The sequence below is a fragment of the Gymnogyps californianus genome, chromosome 25, assembly GCF_018139145.2.
Source record: "Gymnogyps californianus isolate 813 chromosome 25, ASM1813914v2, whole genome shotgun sequence".
NCBI lineage: Eukaryota > Metazoa > Chordata > Aves > Accipitriformes > Cathartidae > Gymnogyps > Gymnogyps californianus.
The window spans coordinates 6,123,045-6,148,114 of NC_059495.1; the positions used below are offsets into that span (position 1 = coordinate 6,123,045).

Below are 25,070 nucleotides of genomic sequence, written 5' to 3' on the forward strand. Positions count from 1 at the left end.
TTCCCAGGAATCTTGAGGTGCCAAATGCTGCTTTACCCTTTCGGATCTTTTTAGGATTAGGCTAAGGGGAAAAAAAAAACTACAGTGTAGAGGAGCTGGTGCTTGGGCTTGCATCCACAGCAAGGTTAAAGAAGCACAAGCCCGGTGCTGAGCGCGTGCTACTCCCTGTAAAAGGTTTAGAAAATCAGGGTATGGAGCAGGATAGGACCCACCACCCTTGGACCGCAGCAAGGACATCCCGGGATATCTCAGTGCTGCACAAAGTGTGCTCCAGAGGCCAGGAATCTCATGAACTAATGGGGAAGGAGGGCTTAAGAGGAAAGAAGGAGTAATATATAAGGAGTGATTTCCCTTTCTCCATTACAGCTGGTTGTTCCCTGGTGCTGAGCGGGTTCCCAGCCAGGGTCAGCGTGTTTCTGCCCATCTCCTGACATTTGCCACCGCTGAGCACATGACAGTAGCTACCTGGTTTCACACACAGCCTGAGACTTTTATACTCCTGTAGGATTTTCACTCACTGCAAGGGAATGCGGCTGGGAAGAAAAACTCAATCTGAAAGGGGGAGATCTGGGTTTTAAATGAAGTCGCACAACAGCCACCCCCCAAAAAAAAAGAAAAAAGCGACAGGAGGAGCTGGCTGCGTTGTTTTATTCTCATAGGTATTTTCCACAAGTCTGATTTAGCCCGTTGCCTTATTCCAGCCGGAGGAAACCCCATGTGGACCCAGCTGTTTGCTCAGGGCATGGAAACCTCCTTCTGCGTGTCACTGTTGGAGCTTTCCCTGGGGCCCAAAGCCCTCTCTGTCCCTGGCTAGGCGAAGGACATGGGAACCGAGGGGCGAAACCTCCCGAGGCACCTTCTGCCTTGCAGGCTGAAATGAGATGCTCTCCAGCTGGCAAAGGCCTGGTGCTTTCCAGCAGTGAAGGGATGCCGGGGAAGGGGGGGGGGGGGTGGAAATGGGAGAGGAATCACACACACCCCCCCCGGGGCAAATCCTCCCACGGTGGGGGGGGGGGGGAACAGGGTGCCAAACCCCAGCCCCTAGGGCAGGACCACCTCCCCGAGCCCCTCTGCTGCCCGCCTGGGCAGGATCAGGCCCCGGCGGGCGGGCAGAGGCTGGGCTGAAGGGGTTAATGCTGGGAGAGTAACAGGCTGGAGTTGACACTTGGAGGCAGGCGGGGCTCCCGGCGCCTGATTGGCCTCAAATCGCATCCAAAAGTGGGTTGGTTTGGTTGGGGTTTGGTTGTTTTTTTTTTTTTCTTTAGTGCCTTTTTTTTTCTTCTCTGCTGCTTCTTTTTTTTTCTCTCTCTCCTTTTTTTTTTTTTTTTTTTTTTTCTCTTTCACTTCTCCTCCTCCCCCAGGCTCTGGCTGGCAGGGGAGGGGAGTGGGGAACAGCGAGAGATCAAAAATAAACCTCTTATGTCAAAGCCGGGGGGAGAAAGTATAAATACAGCGGGCTCCGCAGCCGGCGCGGAGGCTGCGGGGGGAGCCGCCGCCGAGAGCCCGGCGGGGCGGCAGGGCAGGGCCGGGCGATGGGGCGGCGGGCGCTGCTGGGGGGCCGGGCTCCGCTCCACCTGCTCCTGCTGTGGTGCCACGCGTGGGCGCTGCCGCCGCCGCCGCCTCCCCGGGAGGCGCAGCCGCTGCTGCCCGCCCGCCTGCCCGCACCCCCGGGGCAGCTGGCCCTACGGCTGGCCGCTTTCGGCCGCGCCGTCGTTCTCCGCCTCCGCCCCGACGCCGCTTTCCTGGCCCCCCGCCTCCGCCTCCAGCGTTTGGGGGGTCGGCGACCACCACCGGGCCGGACCCCGCCGCGGCGGGGCTGCTTCTACGCGGGAGCCGTCGATGGGAGCCCCGATGCCCCCGCCGTGCTCAGCCGCTGCGGCGGAGGCGGTTTCCGCGCCGCTTTCCTCCTCGACGGGGCGGCTTATGAGCTGCGGCCCCTCGGGCATCCCTCGCCCGGACCGCCCTGGAGACGCCTGCACCGCCTCCAGCGCCGCGCCGCCCCGCCGGGCGCCCACCCCGCTGCCGCCGGTGCCGCCGGTGCCGCCGGTGCCGGGGAGCCGCTCCGCCGAGCCAAGCGCTTCGTCTCCCAGGCGCGGTACGTGGAGACGCTGCTGGTGGCTGATGCCTCCATGGTGCGCTTCTACGGGGAGGACGTGGAGGTAAGGGCTGCCCCTCCATCCCCTCCATCCCCTCCATCCCCTCCATCCCCTCCATCCCCTCCATCCCCGCCGCCCCTCCATCCCCGCCGTCCCCTCCCGTCCCCATCCCCGCTGCCTCTCCACCGCCTCCCACCTCCACCCCTCCGTTCCCACCGCCTCGCCGTCCCCTCCTGTCTCCCCCCCCCCCCCCCCCAGCTCTGCCGCTGCCAGCCCCCGCAGGAACAAGCAGTCCCAGGATGCCAGGGACCACCTTGGGCGAGCGAGTAGAGAGCCGAGGATGGGGTGGGGGACCTTGGCTCTGCCCCCACCTTGCCTTGCTCCGTAGGGGCCGTAAATCCCTGGGGCAAAGGCTGCAGAGTTGATCTGTGGGGGTTCGGTCAGTGTTTGGGGACCCTTTCCCAGACCTGGCATCCATCCCGGGGAGCCTGTGTCTGCACAGGCTGGACACCGTCATGTCCCATCAGTCTGGTGTCCCCATAAATGAGGGACAGAGGGGGTTAATGCCTTTCTTGCTACAGGGAAAGAGCTGTGCTGCGAAGCGATGGGCTTAACTCCCTTCCGGATAGGAGCTTGGGCCAAATAGTAAATAAACCAGGGGCTGAGTAATGCGCAGTCCCGCTCCTGAGCCACCTGTTAGCAGCCGAGCAGATGCACGAACAGCCCTTTCCCCCAGCCACCGCCGCCAAAAATGCTCCCCCTCCTTCAACACGCTCCGGCTGCAGAGACCCTGCCCCTGGCCAGGCTTCGTGGAGACCCCGGGAGCGGAGATCCTGGCCTCTCGGCCCCCCGCATCCAGCTCCAGGGCTGTTGACTAGCTGCTTTCATCGGCACCGAATTAATTTTCATGCCTCTGGCAAAGCCAGCTCCCCATCGCCACGCTCCCTGCAGCGATGGGTTGTTCGGGTCCTCGGGTCCAAATGCAGGTTTGCGTGGTCTGAAATGCACTCAGGTCTTTGCAAGGGCTAACTGTGCGCCGAAGTTGCTCATCCTCTGCCGTGGGTTGTTTGGGTACGGGGCTCTTTGAGGAGCCCTTGAAGCTGGAGCTCAGCGGGGAGCAGGCGGGCAGCTGAAACCAGGGGCTGAGCTTTGGCAGCCTGGCTTTGCCATTTCTGCCCGCTTTATCCTTCCCCTGGGGGCTTCATCTGGCTTCTCCGCTCCTAATAAAGCAGTGTTTTAATTCCAGCCCTGCTCAGGCAGGGCTGGACCTTGAGAAATGCTAAACCTTGGAGCTCCAGCTGATTTCAGCTGCTCAGCATCCCTCAGGTTTCGCCCCTTGCTTGGTTTTGCTTGCATGCCACCAAGCCATGCTGGCAGGGACAGGTAGCAGAGGGTCAAGGAGCAATGGATGCTTCACTTGGAGACAACCACCGCAGAGCTCACAGCAGTCAAAAACAGGGTTTGCGATGGAGTAACCTGAGTTTTTTAAGCAACAGGTGTATAAATGGTGGTGGAAATTACTCTCCCCGTAGTGTGAAGCTGGTCTCTGATTCCCCAAGAGGACAGGAAAAATAGTGTATTGCATCTTGTGCAACCAGCTGGGCACCCAATGGTTTTAAAGCAACACCCAAGGGTCTGCATCCTGCTACAAATAAGGTGATATATTTTGGGGGGTGGGGGGGAAATCCTGATAATGCCCAGCTTGAGCTGGGGAAAAACCAACAACCCTCTGGGCAAATCTGTGCTGCGGCAGCTCTTGAAGGCTGCTGAGCTGCACGTATGTACGGCCAAAGGGCTGAAACGCTGGTACCCTGCCCTGGTTTGGCTGGTACAGCCCTGGGGGTCCTGGTGGGTCCGTGACAGCTCCCTCTTTAGTTATCAGTGACTTTCCAGTCTGCTTGGCTCCCATTTTACCATCATCTCCTCTTTGTCCCTGAGAGCAATACCTTTGCATCACCTCTCAGGGTTTTTCTTGATGGGAAGGAAGCCTTTAAAGATCTCGTTTGGGATGAACAGAGCAATAGCGTATTTAAGTATTTGGGAGAGAACTTCAACCAGCTCTTGTGCAGCAGTTGAAAAAAAAAAAAAAAAAAAAAAGAAAAAAGGCAAGCCACCTGCTGGGTTTCTGTGTCTTTTGTTCTCAGCAACAAAAATGCAGGGAGAAGCACGGCTGCTGCTAACTCAGGAGACCAAATAGCCGTCTCGCTTCTCCCTAAATACCTACATTTTGTGGGTCAAAAAAAGTGATGGCTTGCTCATGCTGGTGAGATCTTAGAGAGCTGACTAGGAGATGCCCAGGGAGCAGAAATACTGAGTCAGAAGAAACCATATTTATATAGTGATTTCTCTTCCCGTAACCACACTTTAATTACCAAATAAAGGTCACAAGCATTGTTTGTGTTCCCAGTTATTTTCTTGCATAAGCTGTAACAGCTCAAGTAGAAGATAGTCACCATAAGATGCATTCAAGAGTTGCAAGTTGTAATCAATGTCATGCTGTTGTTAGGAAAATGCTAGTAATGACTTATTCCTAATCAATCTGAGCCATTATAGCTCAGCTGTTAACCTAATTTAGAAAACAAGAGTTTAATTCCACCTCCATCAACACTCATGCAAACCAGGAGGAAATGATGAAGTGAGAGCAGAACCAGACCTGAAATTTAGGGGTTTAATCATCCTTCTGGCTCGCTGCTTGCAGGAGATGGGGTGTTTGGGGGGGCATTAGCAGCAGGACAGTGCTGAGCACTTGACAAGTGCTCACACTTGTGAGCAGCCGGCAGGTCGTGGAGGACTTGGCAGGATGCGACCTGCAGGGATTAAGAAGAACCCCCTTATCTAGGGACGGGTGCGAGGCCCCAGGCTGGACACACAAGTTATCCTTTGCATTTTTCCTGCAGAGAACCCAAAATACTTGAGGAAAAAAAAAAAAAAGGCCGGTGAGCATCATTAACAGAATTAAGTGGGGGTTTTGAGCATGGGAAACTGAGGCAGGAGACCGTGTGGGGGCTAATCCCTCTGACGTGCAGAAGAAAGGGCATTGGGGCTGAGCACCTGCAGCGCAGGCTGCACTTGCAGAGATGCTCTGCAAGGCTCGGGGGATGTTTGCCGAGACACCTAAAGCGACAGGCGGTTACAAAAACCGGCCGCAGCATCCCCAGCCAGTTGGCAGCAGAATCGGATTCCTGTGGTGGGATTTCTCCCGTCTCTTGGGTGCAGATGAGACGAGTTTCCAAGCTTTCTTCTGCAAACATGATGGCTACGATCCCCTTTTCTTTCCCCTTTGCTCTTGCAAGCGAGGAATCTGCGATCCCTGACTCCAAGAGCTGGTAATGACTGAGGACCAGGGCAAAATCAGATCGGTCTGATTAAGCCAGGATTCCTCGCCTGACTTCTGTGTTTTTTTCCAGGCAGATTTATGAGGTTTTAGGAGTGCTGTTGCAATCCCTTCCCTCTAAGACCGGACGGGTGCTGGCGTGTGTGGCACAGGGCACTGCTGGGGTCCTGCTGCCGGCTCTCCCACACCCGGATTGACTGTCAAAGTGACCTTGGAGGTAAAGCCAAAGCCACCCTGGAGCCTCAGGTCCCCTCGTGTCCGGCTCCTAGGCTCGCTTTAGGATATTTTGCAGCTTGAGCGGGTGAGTTCGCTTAATCCCTTGACAAAAGAAGCCGGCCCCTCCTGAGCCCATCCCAAAGGCAACCGGGGTGGGATTAAAGGGGATCTTTGCAAAGCGAAGGGGGGACCTGCGCTGGTGCTGCCATCCGCCAGCATTGCTGGTGCTTTTCCTCTGGGATTTGTCCCCCGGGTGTGACCCCGAGCCTGCATCCGCTTTGGTGCAAGGGGTCGGAGGAGCGGGCAGCCTCCCTAACTATTCCCCTGGCCGATGCGCTCGCTTCCTCGCGTCGTCCCGTGATGTTAAACAGCTGCCGCGCTTCAGCCCCGCCGCTGGCACGGTGACCGCCGATTATCAAGGGCTTCGGTATGAACGGCGCAGCCGTGAAAGGAGCCGGCTTCCACCGAAACAGCCCAGGAGCAATTGCAAACTGCAGCGCTCCCGCTCCGGGATGCTCTTGGGGATGGGGTTTTGCTTCACGTTCATCCATGCCTGCAAAGAGGTGGTGGCAGCCCTGCGTGTGCCCTGAAAAGGGGTCATTGCTTCTTCTGGGGGTCAGCCCCAAACATCCAGCAAAGAGGGAAAGAGAACGGGGAAGAAAAAAAAAAATCATGTGGCAAACAGAAAAGGGACGGGGCAGAGAGCTGGGAAGGCAGGAGGGCAGCCAGGCACACCGGCAGGCTGGCAAGGTGTCCCCCTCGCCTTCGGCTTGCCCCTGATTTCCCTTGGCTGCCGCCCACATTTTTGCAAGGAAATTCTTGGCCCGGGCTTCAAACCGCAGGAGGAGGCTGGCAGGGCGGCCGCCCGCCGCTGCGGGTATCCGAGCCGGGGGGGGGGGGGGCCAGCACGCAGACATCGCTTCGGGGGAGAGAGAGACAGGCTGGGATATGTTTTTACCAGTTGTTTTTTAAAAGCTGGGCAGCCCTCGCATCTGACCCCGTGTTTTCTTCCTTCCATCTGTCTGCACTCCAGAAAGCTCAGCGTTCCTTCCCCCTCCGCCCCAAGAAATGCTGGCTTCTAGGGAGAAAGGAGGGGGGGGGGGGGGGGAAACCAACAAAACAACCCTATGAACAAACAAACAAATCAACCTACGGCCCCAGGTTGGGTTGAGCATTTATCTCCACGAGCTGGGGAGCGTGTTGGAGGGAGGCGAGCTGCGCCAGGGTGTTGCACGGGTGCTCCCTGCCATCCTTCTGCACTGGGTGGGTCCGGCACTATTAGATCATTATGTGCATACCACAATAATAGTTAGTGTCTGGGTAAGAGCAGTTTCTTCCCCCCCCCCCCCCAAAATAAGAACAATTAAAAAAGAAAAAAAAAGAAAAATCAAAACAGTTTGGGGATCTCTGCAGACTTCAGCTTGCAAGTGGTTCCCACGAAGGAGAAGGCGAGCAGAGATTTTGCAAGAGCCTGTATCAGAAAGTGAAATCCTTCAACTTCATCAGGTTAAAAACAACCACTTCAGTTCCTCATGCTCTGATTTATATTTATTTTTTCCACTGCTAACCCTCTGCACGTGCAGTTTGCTGCTGGCAGTCGCAGGTCGGGCAATGCTGGTGGTATCTGTGCGTGCCTGGCTTAGGGCTCTCCCAGAAGCAGCGATGCTGTGGCAGGAGGGATATCGGAGCTGCTATAATGCAGGTGTGTCGGACAAAAGGCATCCCCCCCCCCCCCTCATTTTTTGGGGGGGAAATGGGTGGAATTTGATCTTCTTGAGACCAGAGGGAGCCAAGGATTGCAGCCGGGGAAAAAAGAGGTAGGGGGTTTTGCGGGGCATCACCGGGCAGTAGAAACCCCTGCGCTGCCTCTGCAGCGGGGTGGCTCAGTTGCGATGCTCATGCCTGGCCATAAAAGCAGGGCATGGGGCAGAGGAGGGATGCTCCTGCGATCCTCTCGGGCTCGGGCTGGTGTCTTCTCCCCTCCCAGAGCAGGTAAGGGGCCGATTTTCCAGCTGTATTTACCAGTTGGACAGAAATCTTGCGAAGATCTCCCGGGACGCTGGTTGGAAGCGGCAGGGAAGCGGCTTGCGCCCACTTTGCTGCGGTGCCTTGCAACGAGGCAGAAACCAGTCCGTTTGCGCCTCTGGGCTCCCCAAACCTGACCCCGTGGCCGCCCCGCATCTGATCCCGATACCCGCATCCTCAGCCTCGATGCTGGGAAGGAAACCCCGGAGAAGGCGGCGTTCCCTCCTGGGTGGCTCATCAAGCCAAAGCCTGTTTGCAAAGGCACGGGGAGGACGGGACGAGTGGGATTCAACTCGTCCGCAGCCGGTTGTTGGCCAAAAGCGCTCAGTCAGCCTCTCCTGAGCCCTGGGGATCCCGTAATTTGCTTTTGGCCCCAGCTCCAAACCCTCGGCCAAGTCAAGGCAGTGCAGGTGGATTGCCGCTCTCCCCGGAGCAGTCAGGGTCCATCCGAAACCCAACCAACTCCCGCGCTGTCCAGGGATGGGTATAAATAGACACCAGATGGTGAAACAAGTGAATTTGACCTTTTAATCTGCACTAAATAGCTGTTTGTTCGGTTCACTTTCCGTCTTCGTTTTCCAGACGAAGGGAAGGCGGACAGATGTTTTCCGAGTCCCTCCGTTCCTGCTGCTGAAAGAGTTTCTTGGCTGGATGTAACCCTGAGGATGCGAGGGTTGGTGTCCCGGGGGATTTGCAGTAGGGACAGAGAGCTCCCAGGTAACAGCTACCAGGATGGAGAGAAACCTGTGATGGCTTAGAAAAGGATGGGGCAGGATTTGCTCCCTTGGAAATGATGGATGATCCCATGATGCGCAGCTCCAGCGCAGAGCATCCTTCTAGGTCTTCACGCGCGTAATTTTAGGAAGGCTTTGTAATATTTTTAGGAAGGTTCCCAATGGACTTTCCCCGTGGGGTAAACAATTCCCCCGGTCCCCTGGAGCAACCGCTCGCGGGGATCTCGCCTGGCTTTCTTGCCTCAGCAGTGACTTCTCTGACATTTGTTGCATGCTTCGGGCTGGGATGTGAGTCATGTCGCGGCGATCTGGCCAGTCTAAATAAACCAGTCTGTTCAGCGCTCCCATCATCCTTGCCGGGGCCTGCCCTCGGATAATGAGCCGGGGAGGACCTGGGATACGTCTTGCTGAAGCGAAACATCTGTTTACATGGAGCTGCCAGCGACGGGCTAAAATGTGGCAGAATAATTTAAAATAGCCACAACTGTCCTGGGCGAGCGGCTCTTGGCGCAGCAAATATGCCGTCGCTGTTAGGGGAGGGGGGCATCTCCCTGTACGTCTCCCGCATTTGCTAAGAAAATGGCATTTTGTGGATATCGCTGTCCCGGCAGCATCGTGGTGGATGAGTTTTCCACTCAGAAAACACATATTTTGGGTGAAACTCGGCCGCCGGAGAGGGCTTCCACCCAGTCCTTCCACTTTAGTTAGGTAGTGGCGCTGAAGTGAGACCGCGGGGTGTAATTCGTCTGGGGAGGAGAGAAGCCACTTTCTCTTTCCCAATACTACATTGTGTAATAGCTGCATTTTTTTCTCCTGACTCCGGGGCCGTGAACGGGTGCCAAGCAGAAGAGGAATTTCGATGCTCCGATAAGATGTTTACATCAGCCTAAACATCGCTGGCGCGTTTGACATATTAAGTAATCTCTGGTCATCCCAGTCACCCGAGCAGGGGATGCTGCTGGATGAAGACTCGGCCGTCAAAGTGCTTTGGCCCCGGTTCGTCGCCGAGGACGTTGGGTTCAAACCTTGACGACCAGCACGGGCAGGAGTTTCACAGCTGGTTTTGCACCAGTGAGATGTTGTGCATGAGGTGGTTCCTGCCCCGGGGCAGCGAGGGCAGGGTTAATGCTTTGGGAATATGCAAGAGCACTCTCAGGGATGCGTGAGGTTTTCCCGAAGGGTTTCTGGGTGCAAAGGGGTCATGGCAGGTGGAGAAGGGGTTGCAGGGGTGGGCTTGTCCTGCCCGTCCTTCCCGCCGGCACAAGGTGTAAAGCGTCACGTACAGAAAAGGCAGCACTTAGTCCATCAACCCAGGTGGCTGCCCGAGGCGGTCTGGATGTGGTAGGCTTCATAAATGAGGTCGATTTCTCCTTTCCTAACCAAAAAAAACCCCAGCCCTGCGGCAAAGTTTTCACCCAGGCTTTGCTTGCCCCTCTCTTTCCCCGCAGAACCACGTCCTGACGCTGATGTCCATGGCGGCTCGCATCTACAAGCACCCCAGCTTGAAGAATTCCATCAACCTGGTAGTGGTGAAGGTGCTGGTGGTGGACGAGGCGGCAGCGGGGCCGGAGGTGTCCGACAACGGCGGGCTCACCCTGCGCAACTTCTGTAGCTGGCAGCAAAGGTTCAACCCCCCCAGCGACCGGCACCCGGAGCACTACGACACTGCCATCCTGCTGACGAGACAGGTCTGAAGGGTCCCTTGGGGATGCTTTTGGTGGGGCTGGGGGGGGAGAGGAAAGGGGTCGAGGTGTCCCTGGAGGGAGAGGAGGGATCCCCCCACCGTGCAAAGAATGGAGCTTGCAGCAAAGCAAATTCGGGGTGGGGGGAGTGTGTGTGTGGGGGTGGTGGTTGCATTTGGGCTGCGGACCACCAGTGGGTTGCCCAGCTCTGCTCGGAGATGTTGGGGTTGCCGAACGTGGGACCCCTTCACCCTGCCTTACCCTCCTCGGCGCTGCTCGCCAACAGGACTTCTGCGGACACCAAAGCTGTGACACGCTGGGAGTGGCGGATATCGGCACCATGTGCGACCGCAACAAAAGCTGCTCGGTGATCGAGGACGAGGGCCTGCAGGCAGCCTACACCCTGGCTCACGAACTGGGTAACGCATCCCTTCCGGAGGGGGTTCCTGCTTTTTCAGCCCGGCGCGGCCAGCCCCGCTGCTGGGAGGGGATGTAGCGCAGCCCAGCGCCCAGCATCTCCCGGCTGGGTACCGCCCGCCAAGCCTTGGGCAGCGCTGGGGAGCTTCTGGCACCGGCAGAAGCTGCTTTGCACCAGCAAAGGCACTCAGAAGTGCCTGAGTTGGTGTAAATCAGTGCATTTGCGTGATGTGATGAGCTAAGGCGTGGGATCAAGCACTTCTCCCCCTTGGTTTGCTGCTAATTTGGGCTGCTTTGCCTGGCATACAGCGGGCTGTACCGCTGAGACAGAGCAAGCACTGTTTTGTTTGTCGCTTCTGATTCAGCGAAGCAAATAGCTTTTGCAGCAATAGGAACTGCTTGATGACTTATAGATGTTATATGCATGCACCACCTGCAGCAGAGCAGGGCCAGGGCCGGGAGGCTGCGGCTCACCGATGCCTTCTGCTCCCCAGGCCACGTGCTCAGCATGCCCCACGATGACTCCAAGACCTGCGAGCGGCTCTTCGGGCCCCTCGGCAAGCACCATATGATGGCTCCTCTCTTCATCCACTTGAACAAGACCCAGCCCTGGTCTCCTTGCAGCGCCATGTACCTCACCGAGTTCCTGGACGGAGGGCACGGTAAGGCTCGGTTCAGCAGCCTCGTCACTCGAGACAACCTTTTCCTTAATTGCTCAGGCTCTTCGCAACGCCTGGAGGGGGTGTGTGGGATGAAGGGGGAGTCAAATCAGACCGCAGACAGAGGTTTGGGGTGCCCTGCTTGGTGCAATCCACGGCGTCAAGCCCTGACGCATCTCCAGCCTAATTCTTGCGCCTTGCCCAGGCGACTGCTTGCTCGATGCCCCGGCCGACCCCCTCGCCCTGCCTGTCGAGCTGCCCGGCCGAGGAGCCCTGTACAGCCTGGACCAGCAATGCCAGCAGATCTTTGGCAAGGACTTCCAGCACTGCCCCAACACCACGGAGGAGGACATCTGCGCCCAGCTCTGGTGCAGGACCGGCAGCGGGGAGCCCCTCTGCCACACCAAGAACGGCAGCTTGCCGTGGGCCGACGGCACCCCTTGCAAAGCCGGCGGGCTGTGCTGGGATGGCCGCTGCGTGCCACAGGATGCCCTGAAGCCCCAGGTAACGGGGGGGGGATTGGGGACCGACGGGCTGGGGCTCGACCCTTTGGGATTCCCAAACCTCTGACCCCAGTCCTGCCATCTCCTGGACTAGCTTTGGATTTGCCTGATGTGTTTTCTGGATATCTCTCCTTCAACAGCACCTTTCATTAAGCTTTATTACTGGCAAGCCCAGCTCGCAGATAAACGCTGCCGTGCCTTTCGCCGAGGCATGGGCTGGTCTGAACCAGAGCAAGCAGCCACAGTTCTGCAATTAAATCATCGCTTTTTGCCCTGCCGGGGGAATTAGCGGCGATTTCTGAGTCAGTCAGCAAAGTAGTTAAACCCAGGCTTAACTTTAAGCACATGAACAGACCGGTGGAAGTCAGTAATAACTTCATGTGAAGTATGTGCTTAAGTGCTTTGCTGAATCAGGGCCCCGGCTGGTGACACAGGGAGAGGAGCTGGGGGGGAGATTTTAGCATCGCTCCAGACCTTTGCTCGCCCTGGGAGCGAGCAGCCGGGGATGGACAGGCTCGGGGACAGATCTAGCAGCTTCTCCTGGCCTCTTGCAGCCGGCGGTGGACGGTGGCTGGGGCCCGTGGAGCCCCTGGGGCTCCTGCTCCCGGACCTGCGGCGGCGGCGTGCAGTTCTCCTACCGCCACTGCGACAGCCCCAAGCCCCAGCACGGCGGCAGGTACTGCGAGGGCCAGCGTGCCAAGTACCAGTCCTGCCACACCGACGAGTGCCCGCCGGATGGTAAGCCCCGCTCTGCAAATCCCCCCCCCTCGCCCCGGTCCATGCAGCAAAAGGATGCAATTCCCAAACGCACGCTCACCCCCCAACCCCATATCTCCAGAACCCATCACCAGGGATCGCTCCAATCTCCCTTGAACATTCATATTTTGGGGGGGGTGAGAGGGGGGGAATAGCCTTCTGCTGGGGGTTGCGATCCCCTCCGGCTGGGTGGGAGGTGCGCGGCATCCCTCCTCTGTTCGCACGCTCGCCGCCGCGCGCTCCCGCTACCCTCGGCTCGCTCCCGCATCTCTGCGACGGCCGAGGAGGACGGCGGTTCCTGCCGGCTTCCCGCGGCCTTTGGGTCACGTTTCGCCTTTCCTTTCAGGGAAAAGCTTTCGGGAGCAGCAGTGCGAGAAGTACAACAGCTACAACTTTACGGATCTGGAAGGGAATCGCCTGGAGTGGGTTCCCAAGTACGCGGGAGTGTCACCCCGAGACCGATGCAAGCTCTTTTGCCGAGCCAGAGGGAGGAGCGAATTTAAAGTCTTTGAGGCCAAAGTAAGATACCTGGTGATGATAATCGCCCCTCTTTACCCCGTTTCAGATCAAGTGCCCTAATTGCTCCTCCGCATCCCCCCCTTCCCTAGGTGATCGACGGGACGTTGTGCGGACCGGAGACCCTCTCCATCTGCGTCCACGGCCAGTGCATCAAGGCTGGCTGCGATCACGTAGTCGGGTCCTCCAAGAAGCTGGACAAGTGCGGGGTGTGCGGCGGCAACGGCTCGACTTGCAGGAAAATATCCGGCTCGCTCAACCGATCCAAGTAAGGGGAGAAGGGATCTGCAGAGATGGGCTGGGGGGAGAACAACCAGCTTCCCCTCTCATTCTCCTTTCTTCTGGTTTGTTTTTTTTTAATTGCAAAAGTGCTAGGCTAGGAATATTAGGACTCCTTCTAGGTCACGTAAAGCCAGTTTGCTTTCCGCACCCGAAGCATCGTACCTAGCTGCAGACCTTGTTTGCAGCAGCTGGACTCAAGGAGTGCCTGGCTTCCCCTCCGTGCCGTTAACCGGGGTTTGCAGGCGTGCAAGCCACCTCAGCCGGGTGGCCTTGCAACAGCCTGGTCTCCTCCCCAAACTTAGCTTATGCTAAGTTTATTTTGGGGCAGCATTATGCAAGCCAAGCAAAGTTTATTTCCTAAAATAATAGCTGGTGCTGACACTGGCGATGGGCTCAGTACGCCACTGCAAGTAAATCTGCTGCCCTGAGGAGTTTAAAATATGCATCTCACCCCAATGCAGCGAGCCGGACACATATTTCGAGGGCTGATGCGGGATAGAAATAGTTCAATAACTTCTCCCTGGGCTTGGGGGTGAATTTCAGTCCTGGGACACGGGCGTCGAGGCAGCGGCTTCCCTCGCCCAAGACCTCCGTTGCTTTGCCAAAGAGTTGAATTTAAGGCTTTTGTTGAAAAGATCGTAACAAAAGCCCAACGCATCCAATTTCATGCGGCGAGGTGACTCACGCAGTCAAATTAGATTTCCTAAATGGTTTCCTTCCAGGGAGCCAGCTGAAATGGGGCTTCCACTCTCCTATGAATTGTTTGTGGTTGACTAAAGAGAGATTAGCATGGTAGCTACAGCCAGGAAGAGATCCCATTAAGATCAGGGTTAGGGAGGCCAGGGTGACTGAGAGCAGAGTTTGACCCGAAGGCTTTGTTCCAAATTACTCTAAACCTAATTACTGACCGCAGCATCAACCGTGGGGATGCGTGGAAAACGATCCTGCCAGCCCCACGGCGTGAGTCACGCCAGGGTGGCATTTTGTTACAGTAGCAAGTAATTACGATAGCCCTGAGTGCCGAGGGCTCGAGTACCGAAGCCTTGCCGGTGCTGTCCCGGGAGCCGTGGTGCTCCAGGGATGGGCTCTGGCTGGTTTTCCAGGGAAATCCTCCCCCGGCGTGGGAATGTGCTCTGTGCCCTCCAACACGGGAGCTCTTCTGCATCGTGGTGGTGGCTGCAAAGCCCTTCTGAAGATGAGCCCATGGATAGGGATGGTTTTGCTGCCGTAGTACTTGCTGTCTTCTAGGAAAGGCTTTCGAGTTGATATCAAGTCCTCTACGATATGAGATGTCTGTTGGGTTAACTGTTTAACCGCTGACCTCGTTTTAGCAGCAACATCTGGCCAATGTACATATCCTCTGTGCGTACACCAGCAGCGCCCCGACTCTCTCCTATTCTGCTGTTCTATATCTATAGCTGTCTATAGCTGATGCTATCCTTCAGCATCACCAGCGACAGCATCACTGGGCAGAGCCAGGCTTTTAGTCCCAAACGCTTCACCCATTTCCAAAGAAAGGGAGTAAGGGGAATTTCCCACCAAGGCTGGTAACCGTGGGGCTGTTCGTTTGATTGCATCGCTCATTTTTGCATGTAATTCAGCAAAATCTTCCAGCTGAGCACACATCTGGCACGCCTGCAATATTTCCAGCTCCGGAGCGCTCTGGGTTACAGAGGAACGGCTTCAGAGCCACAATCCCGCTCGCCAAGTGCTATCCCCTGCATGGGTTTCCTCTTAATAAGTCCAGGAAAATAACCGTGTCCCTTTGCCCCATGCAGATACGGCTACAATGACATCGTCACCATCCCCGCCGGGGCAACCAACATCGACATCAAACAGCGCAGCCACCGAGGGGTCCGTCACGACGGGAATTATCTGGCCCTGAGGACCCTCGAGGGCAAATACCTGCTGAACGGAGACTTTGCCATCTCAGCCATGGAGCAGGACATCCTCATTAAGGGGACCATCCTGAAATACAGCGGCTCCATGACGACCCTGGAGAGGCTGCAGAGCTTCCGACAGCTCCCGGAGCCTCTGACCGTCCAGCTGCTGACCATCGCCAGCGAGGTCTTCCCACCAAAAGTCAAGTACACCTTCTTCATCCCCAAGGACGTCCCTTTCAGCAAGCAGAAAGGCAAAGAGAAGAAGTCAGCCAACGTCATCCGACCGATGCTGACCTCCCAGTGGGTCCTGGGCGACTGGTCCGAGTGCTCCAAGACGTGCGGCTCCGGCTGGCAGAGGCGGACGGTGGATTGCCGGGACGTGGAGGGTCAAACCTCCTCTGCCTGCGACAGAGCCCTCAAGCCCGAGGACATCAAGCCCTGCGGAGACGTCCCCTGCCCGCTCTGGCGCCTGGGTCCCTGGTCCCCCTGCTCCCAAACTTGCGGCGAGGGCGTGCGGACACGCAACGCCTCTTGCATCGATTACGCCGGTAAAATCACCGCTCCGGAGAAATGCAGCTCGCCGGGGCCGCCGCCGGCCACCGCCGCCTGCGTGCTGCGGCAGTGCTGAACCGCGCCGGGACGGGCTCGGCGGCGATGCACCGCGCCGGCAACGCCGGGGCAGGACGGCGAGGATGCCGCGGGCTTGCTCGCCAGACGAATAACCACTCTCCAGCGGTTCATCCCCACCCCATCGACGTCTACCTCAGAGAGGGGAATAACGGCGGCAAAACGGGGAGGAATCACTTCTTTTCCTTTCTTTCTTTCTTCCTTCCTTCCTTTCTTTCTGGCTGGTTGCTCGCAGGCAAGTTGTAATTTAAGGGGAAAAATAAGTGTATCTGTAGGGTGTTTCTAAAGAGCTGTCGGTAAACATGGTTGCAGACTCTGTTTGCAAGGTTCGCTGGGGTTTGGTGCTGGAAAAAATGGGGAGCCTGGCTTTGGCATCGCCCTGTCCCAGCTGCAGGTCGAGGAGGTCCAGGGTGGGCGGCTTTGCCGATAAAATTGGGATCCCTGTGCAAAAGGCTTGGATCGGGTTGCCGTCCCCTCCCTGCAGCAGCGTGGGTGTCCTTGAGCATGAGGAGCGTTTTATCGGCCGTGGGTTTAGCTTGGGAGATAACTCGCTCGTTTGGCTGGGAGCGGGAACGAGCTGAGGGCCGGATCCCAGCACGCGTTAGGCAGGAGGACAGGCGAGGTGGTCGCAGCAGTTTCTGCTGGATTTATAATCGACGAGGCGACAAACCTCTGCCTCCGAACACCCCCAGCATCTGCAGAGTTACTCCTAGAGCTGCAACCCCATGCCTCGATTTCCCCAGCTATAAAACCAAGGCTTAATTACAGCTGATCTGGCTTGCGGGGCCACCGTGAGGATTAATTAATTACTAATTCTGTAGTGCTTTGACTGTGAAATGCCTATTGCGATACCCCGTCCCCCCTCCGGAGCGGACACTTGAGCGTGCCAGCGTTTCTTCTCCCATCCTTGGCTTTCAGTCCCCTGAGCGCTCATTTTCTCAGCTCTGCTTTAATTCTGGAGATAATTCGCTAACCGGGCTTGCAGCAGGGATGAGCCCAGGACCTGCAGATGCTGAGCCTCTCCCCAGCCCACCGCGGTGACCAGGGCCGCTCTTCACCTCTGCTTTCCCCGGGATCCGTGAGGATGCTCGGATCTGGCGCCGGGCTCCAGCCTTGCTTGAGCAATTCTCGGTCTAAAACGGAGCCTGGCAAGGCTGGAGCTCTTCCTTCCCAGCGGGGAACAGCCAGGCCCCCTCTCGCCAGCCCCGGCTGCTGTCTGGCCCCGGCGCAGATGGCTGCTCAGTCCCTGAACTCTCCCCCTTTCGAAGCGATCGCCTTCCGTGTGCCGGCAGCAGCCGCTGCCCGGGGAGCGGGGATGGAATTTGGGAAGGTTTTGCCATCGCTGGATAAGCGATTCAGTATCTCCAGGCTCCTCTCTCGATGCCCCTTGCCGCTTCCCTGCGGATGCCCGTACCCTGCCTTGGCTCCCCTTTTGGCAGCAAAACGTTGAATTTCCAGTGGGAACAGCCTTTTTCTCATAGGAAGGGGAGAAGGGCTGGAGGAGGACGACTTGAATTTGCGATGTTGGAGCTTCCCCATTTGCAACTGCGGAGCGAATCCTTTTTCTTGTCTCCTTTGCCTGGGCTAAGCTTGTGTGAAACCCTTTTCTCGCTGGCCAGGCAGGTTCGGGATGGGACTGCGGGGCGAGCCGCTCCCCCAAAGCCGTGCCAGAAACCCTAACATTCATTTGAAAACCCGAGATATTCAGCTTTTATCTCCCGTAGGTGATTCCTATTGAAACCAACGGGGCTACAGCCAAGGACTGAGGGTACAGAGGACTTGGCTCCTTTTTTTTTAGGAAAGGAAAAAAAAAAATGAAGGCCAGCTGCAGAGTTTGGATGCAGAGCTGTTTGTTCAGACCTACCTTCGGGCAATGTTCTGCGTCTGCTAATTAATCTCCAGGAATTTAAGCCCTCTCTCGCTCTAACAAATAGCTGGATGCTAAAGTCATGTAGCCTTGCAGGGTTATTTTCTTTTTCCCCTTTGAGTCTGCGAGGGTTTTAACTCAAAGGCCAGCGTGCGTTTCCTCTCCAGCGTTGTAACCAGCATTTAGGATGGGTCAGAAACTTCAGCCTGAGACGGTGCCAAGGAAAAGTCTGTATTTATCACACAGGGGTCGTGCACGCCAAGGGTCTCTTCCAGGTTTTTTTTTTTTTTATATTCACTGCGCGGTCGCTTAGCCGGAGCTTCCTAGAGGCAAAAACTCCTTTCCTAGAGGCAAAAACTCCCTTCCTAGAGGCAAAAACTCCCTGCCGCGGGCAAATCCTGCTGCTTTTCCAGCAAGGAGGAGGATGGGGACCCCGCTGAGAGCGGGGGGACCGCAGGCGGCGATGCTGGGTTGAGGTGTGGGGTCTGGGTGATGGTCAGTGGGATTCCTGCCCTAGCCTTCCCGTAGAAACACGTAGCCTTTACGCTGATTTAAGTCAAAGAGGTTATATATTAGGATATATATATGTATATATATGTTTCCCTTCAGTGAAGGATTGTAGCAATGTACTGAGCCTCTTGTGTTAGGTATTTATTACAAATTTCTGTTTGGTTTTGTACAGTAGCTGTCTGGAAAAGAGAGGAAAAAAAAAAAAAACAAAAGGAAAAAAGAAATAAAAAAAGACTGTCTGTGTTTTAACGTGCTGCTCCCACATCCCCACTCCGAAACCTGCAGCGGGGTCGGAGAGGGGACGTCTTTGCTCATCGTTTAACCACTTTGGTATACGACTGGTGTCTCCCTCCTCCCCGGTGCCCCCAAATCAGGGTGCGATTGCCAACTGAGCTGTGTAAGCATAACAAACCCAACCCAAATTAAGCTTTGGACTTTTCATTGTAAGGGGGGAAAAAATATAATTTTCTGGGGTTTAGCCTTTTGTTTGTATTTGTTTTTGACTTTGAAAGCAGTCTGTGACTCTGCCTTTACCCCTTCAATAAAGGATTTCCTGCCTCTTACCTTTGTGCATTTGTCTCTATTTGCACTTTTCTCGGGATATATTTTTTTTATCTCCATCCCAAGAGCAATACTTTAAATCTCCCTTTTCCATAGCTTATTCAGCTATAAATAAACGGTTAATGCAGTTTAAAGATGCTAAACCAAAACATTACATGACAGAGCAGACAAAACCCAGTGAGCAAAAATTATTCCCCAGAAATTTTGAATCGTCTCTGTTTTGCAGACCGCTTAGGAGCACCTACCTCCTCTCTATATGTACATACATATAGATAATTCTGCCGCTTACTAGGAGGACATACAGCCTAAACAGGGCTAAAATAAAGGGGATGCTGGCTCCTTTGCCTAACTATATAATAACTATAGATAGTAGGAACTCGGTGCTGTGTCTCTAGGTGCGGTGTTGTCCTCTGAAACGCAGGATCACTGAAATTTGGTATACGGCAACGCAGATTTTGGAGCTAGCTATCTCGCTGGAATAAGCATGGGCTTATTACAAGGTAATTTAGAGATCTTTGCTTGGGTCAAACAGGCTCTGCTGCTAGATGTCCTAGGTGAAAGCACAGCCTGATGTTGAACAGCGGCTGTGGTTTATTTTCTGTATATCGGTGATTTCCATCCACTGATGGAGCTAGGAAATGATGCTGCCGGGGGCTGGGCAGAGGCTGCCTGCGTTTAGCCCCACGGGAGGGCAAGGGAAAGGGTTAACCCATCGCCGTGGGACGTGTCACGACGTTAACGGGCACAGCGACGCATGCCACCCTATTTATAACCAGGTGTGACATTCATTTTAGATGACTTCCCTTGGCACCCGTACAGCCGGGTCCTGGGTTTCGGCTCATTAAGGCGACAGCCTGCCCCGGCTTTTTCCCCCGCTTTTCTTTTGTGTCGTTTTGTTGCTATCGCTGGGTTTGAGTTGAATAATTGGAATTTCAAACAATGCCAAAAGCTTTGGGATATTACCGGGTGGGAAATTAATCATAGCGGTGTAACCATCATAATTTAACTTTTAAAAAAGAATAGTGGGGTAAGAAAATAAACCTTACGGGAGCTTCTCTGTCACCGTATCCACGAGGGTACCCCAGAGACAACGGGGACCAGCGGGCAGAGAGACGCATTTCTGTAGTCCCATCGGGGGGAAATTATTAGGGTCAACCCACGGCTGGACCCCCTCCACCACCCCGTGCTGCGAATAGTGCTGCTCCCCAGTCAGGGGTAATTCTATTTTACCGGCGTATTTCCTCTTACAGGGCGCTTTCCGAGGATGTAGGATGCCCCAGGCTGCTCCCCCATGCATGAACATCACCAGGTACGTGTTAAAATGGTGGTTTGCTCCTTTGTTCCAAAATCTCCTCCCTCCAAGGGCTGGGCTCTCCTGATCTCCAACCCCAGTTATTGCCAGATAGTTGCTCCCCCTTGTTCTTGTGCTAATGCTGTTCTTTAGTTTAACCGCTTTCCTCTCTCCTTGGTTTACACCTCCCCTCCCATGTGTTTGTAGACAGGAGTTGTACCCTCCGTCAGCCTTATTTTGCTAAACTTTGCAAGCCGAGCTCTGTAGGCTCAGCTCATAAAATACCCTCCTCGGCTCTGGGCTGAATTTATTATCCCGGACAGAAGCAACCACAGTATCCCAGCAAGGTCACACCAGCACCTGGTGCTCCAGCCACAAATCCTTCCTTATTCCTGATGGAAACATCCTTCCTGACGTGTCCTAGGACCACAATGTCCCTTGTCTGCCGTTATCCTCTGCTCAGCTCATCCATCCCGGTCTTACGACTCCTCTGCTCGTCTAGATCTCTCTTTCTCCGTACAGATACCTGTTAAATCCATCCTCAGTCGCCCAAGCAAGCGGTCCGGTTCCCGGAGCTCCTGGGCGATGGCATTTCAGAGGGGCTGTTGCAATTCAGAGCATCTTACAAAACACGCTCCTCTCCTAAACTGCTCGCTTCAACCTCCTCTCCTGCCGACCAGGATCCTTTAACCCCCAGGACGGCACTCGCCGAGGACCAGGCAAAGCGCTCCCGGCTCTGGAGAGGACATAAACCCCAAATCCTCCCGACGCCAGGAGAAAATCAGGGGTTGCCAAAGAGAGAAGTCAGCAGGGTTGAGCTAAAGCAAATTAACTGAGCCCTGGAGACCGCAGCAGGCAGGAGGATGGAGAGGAGACAGCTCCTGCACACCAGTGTTAATTTAAGGAGTAGGCAGCAGGTCCTCGAGGGTGGGAGCAAAGAGGTTTTCCCTCCGGAGGTGCCGAGGTCAGGGAGGGGAGAGGAAGGTTGTGCAGGGAAGGTGTCGTTTGCTTTCGATGTTAATGGACACACACTGCCAGGAGCGGGAAAGGAGGCTCCTAGCAGCACGGGAGCTGCTCCAAGAGCCACTGAAGCGAAGGGAGACGTACGCCACAGGCTGCAAAAAGAGGGCAAACCAGCCTCCCGCCAGGAATTGCACGTCCTGGTTGCTTGAACGGGGTAAGCAAGGGAGAGATTCAAGGAGATTAAAGCGAGGGGCCAGACACCAGGGAAGGACGGGAGACGTAGCGGGGTGTCTTCTGGGTGGATGGGAAACCACGATTTCTGTTTAGACAGACAAGGAGGGCTTTAAGGGGACGGCACAGCCTCCTGCCGCGTCCACCGTGGCCGCAGACAGGACCCCCTTCCTCGCAGCGGCTGCTGGCAGCAAGCCCCGAAAGCGATGCAGGACCGCTCTGCTAAGCATCCCCGGCTCCGGCAGTTTGCATCCCATTTAAAAGCCGAAGGCGGAGGCTACGAGTCACCCTTTGAAAGCTTTCTCCTCATTTTCTCACTGGTGTTTTATACTCATCAAATTCCAGCCGGTTCAGCCACGGGACTCCTGAGGTCCCTATATGTCCCTATAAATGAGCAGTAGATGCACAGACCAGATTTACCACTGAATTACTCAGGGCTTATGTCAGCGTTGCTCCATCTGCGTCCACGAATGGAGCCCGCGATGCTGTAAAATGTGCGTAAGAGCAAATCTCCTTACCGGGAAAATACCGGGAGTCGATATTTCGGCAACTCATTGCAACGCCTCTCGCTGAGAAACTGCAACTCCGCAGAGAAAGCAAAGAGTAATAAAGGACGACCCAGTAGCTTAGGAAACCCGAGCAGGCGTAAATCAATACGGCTCCTTCCCTGATTTACTCCAGCAAGTGACATGGCTCTGGGAACCGCTGGAGAACCTCTTCAGATACCGAGGGCTAATAAATTGTTATTAATAAAACAGCCTCTTCTGCTGGAGCGAGAAGAAATTCATATCAGAGTCAGGCTGGCTGATGTGCTCCTCCGAGGTGACGATGTGCCGAGCGCTCTGCATCCCAAACCCCACCGGCTTCCTGCACCCAAACGCCCCGCCGTTAATTGGAAACCTAACGAGCCACGTGGAGATGGCGGCCGGGAGCCGGCTGTGCCATTGCGGGAGGTTGTAAGGAAAAGGGAGAAAGAGGAAGAAATTAAATAAAGGGCTTTTTTTTTTCTTTCTTTTTTTTTTTTTGTTTAGCAGGGACGGGTTTGAATCGCCAAAGACGCGGCGATTTTTCTGGGGGGGAAATCAAGGCACGTGTGCGGGCCAACTCCCCGCCTTGCGAACACCGCCGTCTGCAAGGCAGCTTGCTTTCCCGAGGGGGAAACGCCGTGGATTCAGAGGCAAATCCAACCTCCGTACGCCGATTTGCACCGGCCGAGCATCCCGCGCTCATCTCTGCTCCAGGGGAAGCCCGGGCATCCCAAGCTGGGTACCCGCAGCCCTGTCGCTCGCCTGACGCTGGGGCCGTGCTTTATTCTCGGGGTGTTTATGTGTAACAAATTAATTCCTTAGAAAGAAAGTCAAGGTGGTGTTTCGTCGTGCAGTTTTATGGCTTATTTCCAGGCCGCACGTAGCAGGTTGAAAGGCCGTTGGTTTAAATGCTTTATTCGGAGGATTTTGTTATTTTGCCGAAGCACGGCGAGGACACAGACCACGCTGAATTTTACTGTCTTGCAGACATGAATTTGGGTAGTTTGGACCCTCTTTCCCCCCTGTGCAAAGCCCCTGACCTGCTCAGAGCAAGTCTCAAGCGGGATACGGCTGTCGGTTGACTAAAATCACTCGATCTACGACAGTTTCGCCATCAAACGCCCCCAGCTCGACACTTTTCGGGTCAGTGTTTCGAAGGTGAGGGATGGCAGCCCGAGCTCCTTCCTTAATCCTCTGTGATTCAGGAGTTACCACGGACAGCCAGGAGCTGAGTCTTCCTTGCCTTGCAAATTACATCTTAGTAAAGCGGGAGCAAGCCGTGCACACGGGCAACCTGCTGAAACCGGTGCTATTTTGCTCCTGCTTTGCCCAGGAGCGGATTGCAACGCGCATCAGGGTTGCAATACAGCTCCCCGCGAGCGTGAAGCCAATACAAGAGGAAGCGAAAGGAGAATTAAGCAGCAGAGAGTCCGACCTTGGAGATCGCCGGGGCTCTGGTTCTCTCCCCAGTTTTGCAAGGAATCATCTAAAATGGTCCCAGGGGTTTTTTTTACGACGGAGCGGGGAGTTTAGCCTCTTTTTTTTTTGTTGCCGACGGAGCAGTGCGGCGTTTTCCAGGGGCTGGTTTGAAATTTTTTAGTGCTGATTAACGTTTTTGGATCACGGCCTTTCAATCTGTTCCCTGCTTCAATTTACCGAGCGCTCATCGCGAAAAAATCCCACAACAACAACAACAACAACAACAAAACCCCCGCCACACAACAAGCCATGGAGGAAATGGTTCCGCTCTTCACGTTAAATTAAGCTGTGCTTACCCCGATTTAGCGCAGATTTGGACCAAATTATAGGGGCGGATTAATTCAAGACTCGTTAAGTCTAAACTTGACTGGGATGGATGCAAACTGGAGGGCAGTTTGCACGGTCTTGGGCCCAGGGGGTGCATGCACCGGAGCACCCGGTGCTCACGGGCACGGCAGGGATGCACGGGGTGCACGCCCATGGGTCTCGGGGGTCCATGCACTGCGTCACCCCGTGCTCGTGGGTGGGGGGGAGGGCGTAATGCACGGTGCTGGGCCCGGGGGGTGCATGCACCCGAGCACCCCGTGCTTGGTCAGGGGAGACGCACACTGTGCATGGTCCTGAGCCCGGGGGTGTATGCACCGGAGCAGCCGTGCTTGTGGTGGAGGGATGCACGGTGTGCACAGTCCTGGCCCCGGGGGTGCATGCACCAGAGCACCGGGGGGGTTGGGATGCACGGTGTGCACGGTCCTGGCCCCGGGGGTGCATGCACCGGAGCACCGGAGGGTTGGGATGCAAGACCGTGCACGGTCCTGGCCCCGGGGGTGCATGCACCGGAGCACCGAGGGGTTGGGATGCAAGACTGTGCACGGTCCTGGCTCCGGGGGTGCATGCACCGGAGCACCGGAGGGTTGGGATGCACGGTGTGCACGGTCCTGGCCCCGGGGGTGCATGCACCGGAGCACCGGGGGGTTGGGATGCAAGACCGTGCACGGTCCTCGCCCCGGGGGTGCATGCACCGGCGCACCGGGGGGTTGGGATGCAAGACTGTACACAGTCCTGGCCCCGGGGGTCCATGCACCGGAGCACCGGGGGGTTGGGATGCACGGTGTGCACGGTCCTGGCTCGGGGGGTGCATGCACCGGAGCACCAAGGGGTTGGGATGCAAGACTGTGCACGGTCCTGGCCCCGGGGATGCATGCACCGGAGCACCGGTGGGTTGGGAAGCAAGACCGTGCACGGTCCTGGCCCCGGGGGTGCATGCAGCGGAGCACCCCGTACTCGGGGTGGGGAGGCGGGGATGCAAGGACCTGAGCATCCCGGTCCCGGAGGGATGCACGCACCGGAGCAGCATCCCGGTTCCTGGGGACACAGCGGCGGCGGGCTGCCCGCCGTGCAGAGCCCCGGGGCGAGCTAGGACCCTGCACACACCGGAACGCCCCCATCCCCGGCGCTGCCCGCCGCGGGGGTGCCCGTCCCGGCCGGTTCCGCCGCTCCGCACTGCGCATGCGTTCCCTCCCTACCACCCCTCCCGCCGCCGTCGCCGCCGTCGCCGCCGCCGCGGCGGCGGCCCCGCCCCCGCCGCGGTGCACTGTGGGACACAAACAAAGTGCCCGGCCGGGCGGCGCGGCGCGCGGGAGCTCGGACCGCCGGGAACCCCCCCCCCCCCCGGCTTCCTCCCCCCCCTCCTCCTCCTCCGCCCCTCCCCTCCCCGCGAGCCGGCCAGCGCGCGCGCGCCGCCGCGTGCACGCCCCCTCCCCCCCCCTTCCCCCCCCCCGCACACCTCTCGCGGGGGGGTTCGCGCGCGGGCCCCCCCCCCCGCTCCCCGCTCGTCGCCTGAGGGGGAGGCGGCGGCGGCGGCGGCCTCTTCCTCCTCCTTCTCCTCCTCCTCCTCCGCCGCCTCCCGGTCCG

At 56.5% G+C, this 25,070-nt stretch overlaps 1 protein-coding gene across 1 annotated transcript; it reads left to right on the plus strand.

Moving 5' to 3' along the window:
* Positions 1-1,532: 1,532 nt before the first annotated feature.
* ADAMTS8 (ADAM metallopeptidase with thrombospondin type 1 motif 8) lies at positions 1,533-15,782 on the plus strand. The gene is made up of 9 exons (XM_050910985.1): positions 1,533-2,159; positions 9,854-10,093; positions 10,374-10,506; positions 10,999-11,166; positions 11,369-11,667; positions 12,221-12,404; positions 12,769-12,941; positions 13,031-13,206; positions 14,999-15,782. Exons 1-9 carry the CDS (start codon positions 1,533-1,535, stop codon positions 15,729-15,731), a joined length of 2,733 nt encoding a protein of 910 aa, XP_050766942.1. The 3' UTR covers positions 15,732-15,782.
* The last annotated feature ends 9,288 nt before the right edge of the window (positions 15,783-25,070 follow it).

Bases quoted from the DNA above. Each gene is read 5' to 3' on its own strand.
- ADAMTS8 (XM_050910985.1), top strand. From the start codon at position 1,533: ATGGGGCGGCGGGCGCTGCTGGGGGGCCGGGCTCCGCTCCACCTGCTC. The intron at 2,160-9,853 runs GTAAGGGCTGCC...CTTTCCCCGCAG, and splicing joins TCTACGGGGAGGACGTGGAG to AACCACGTCCTGACGCTGAT. The intron at 11,668-12,220 runs GTAACGGGGGGG...GGCCTCTTGCAG, and splicing joins AGGATGCCCTGAAGCCCCAG to CCGGCGGTGGACGGTGGCTG.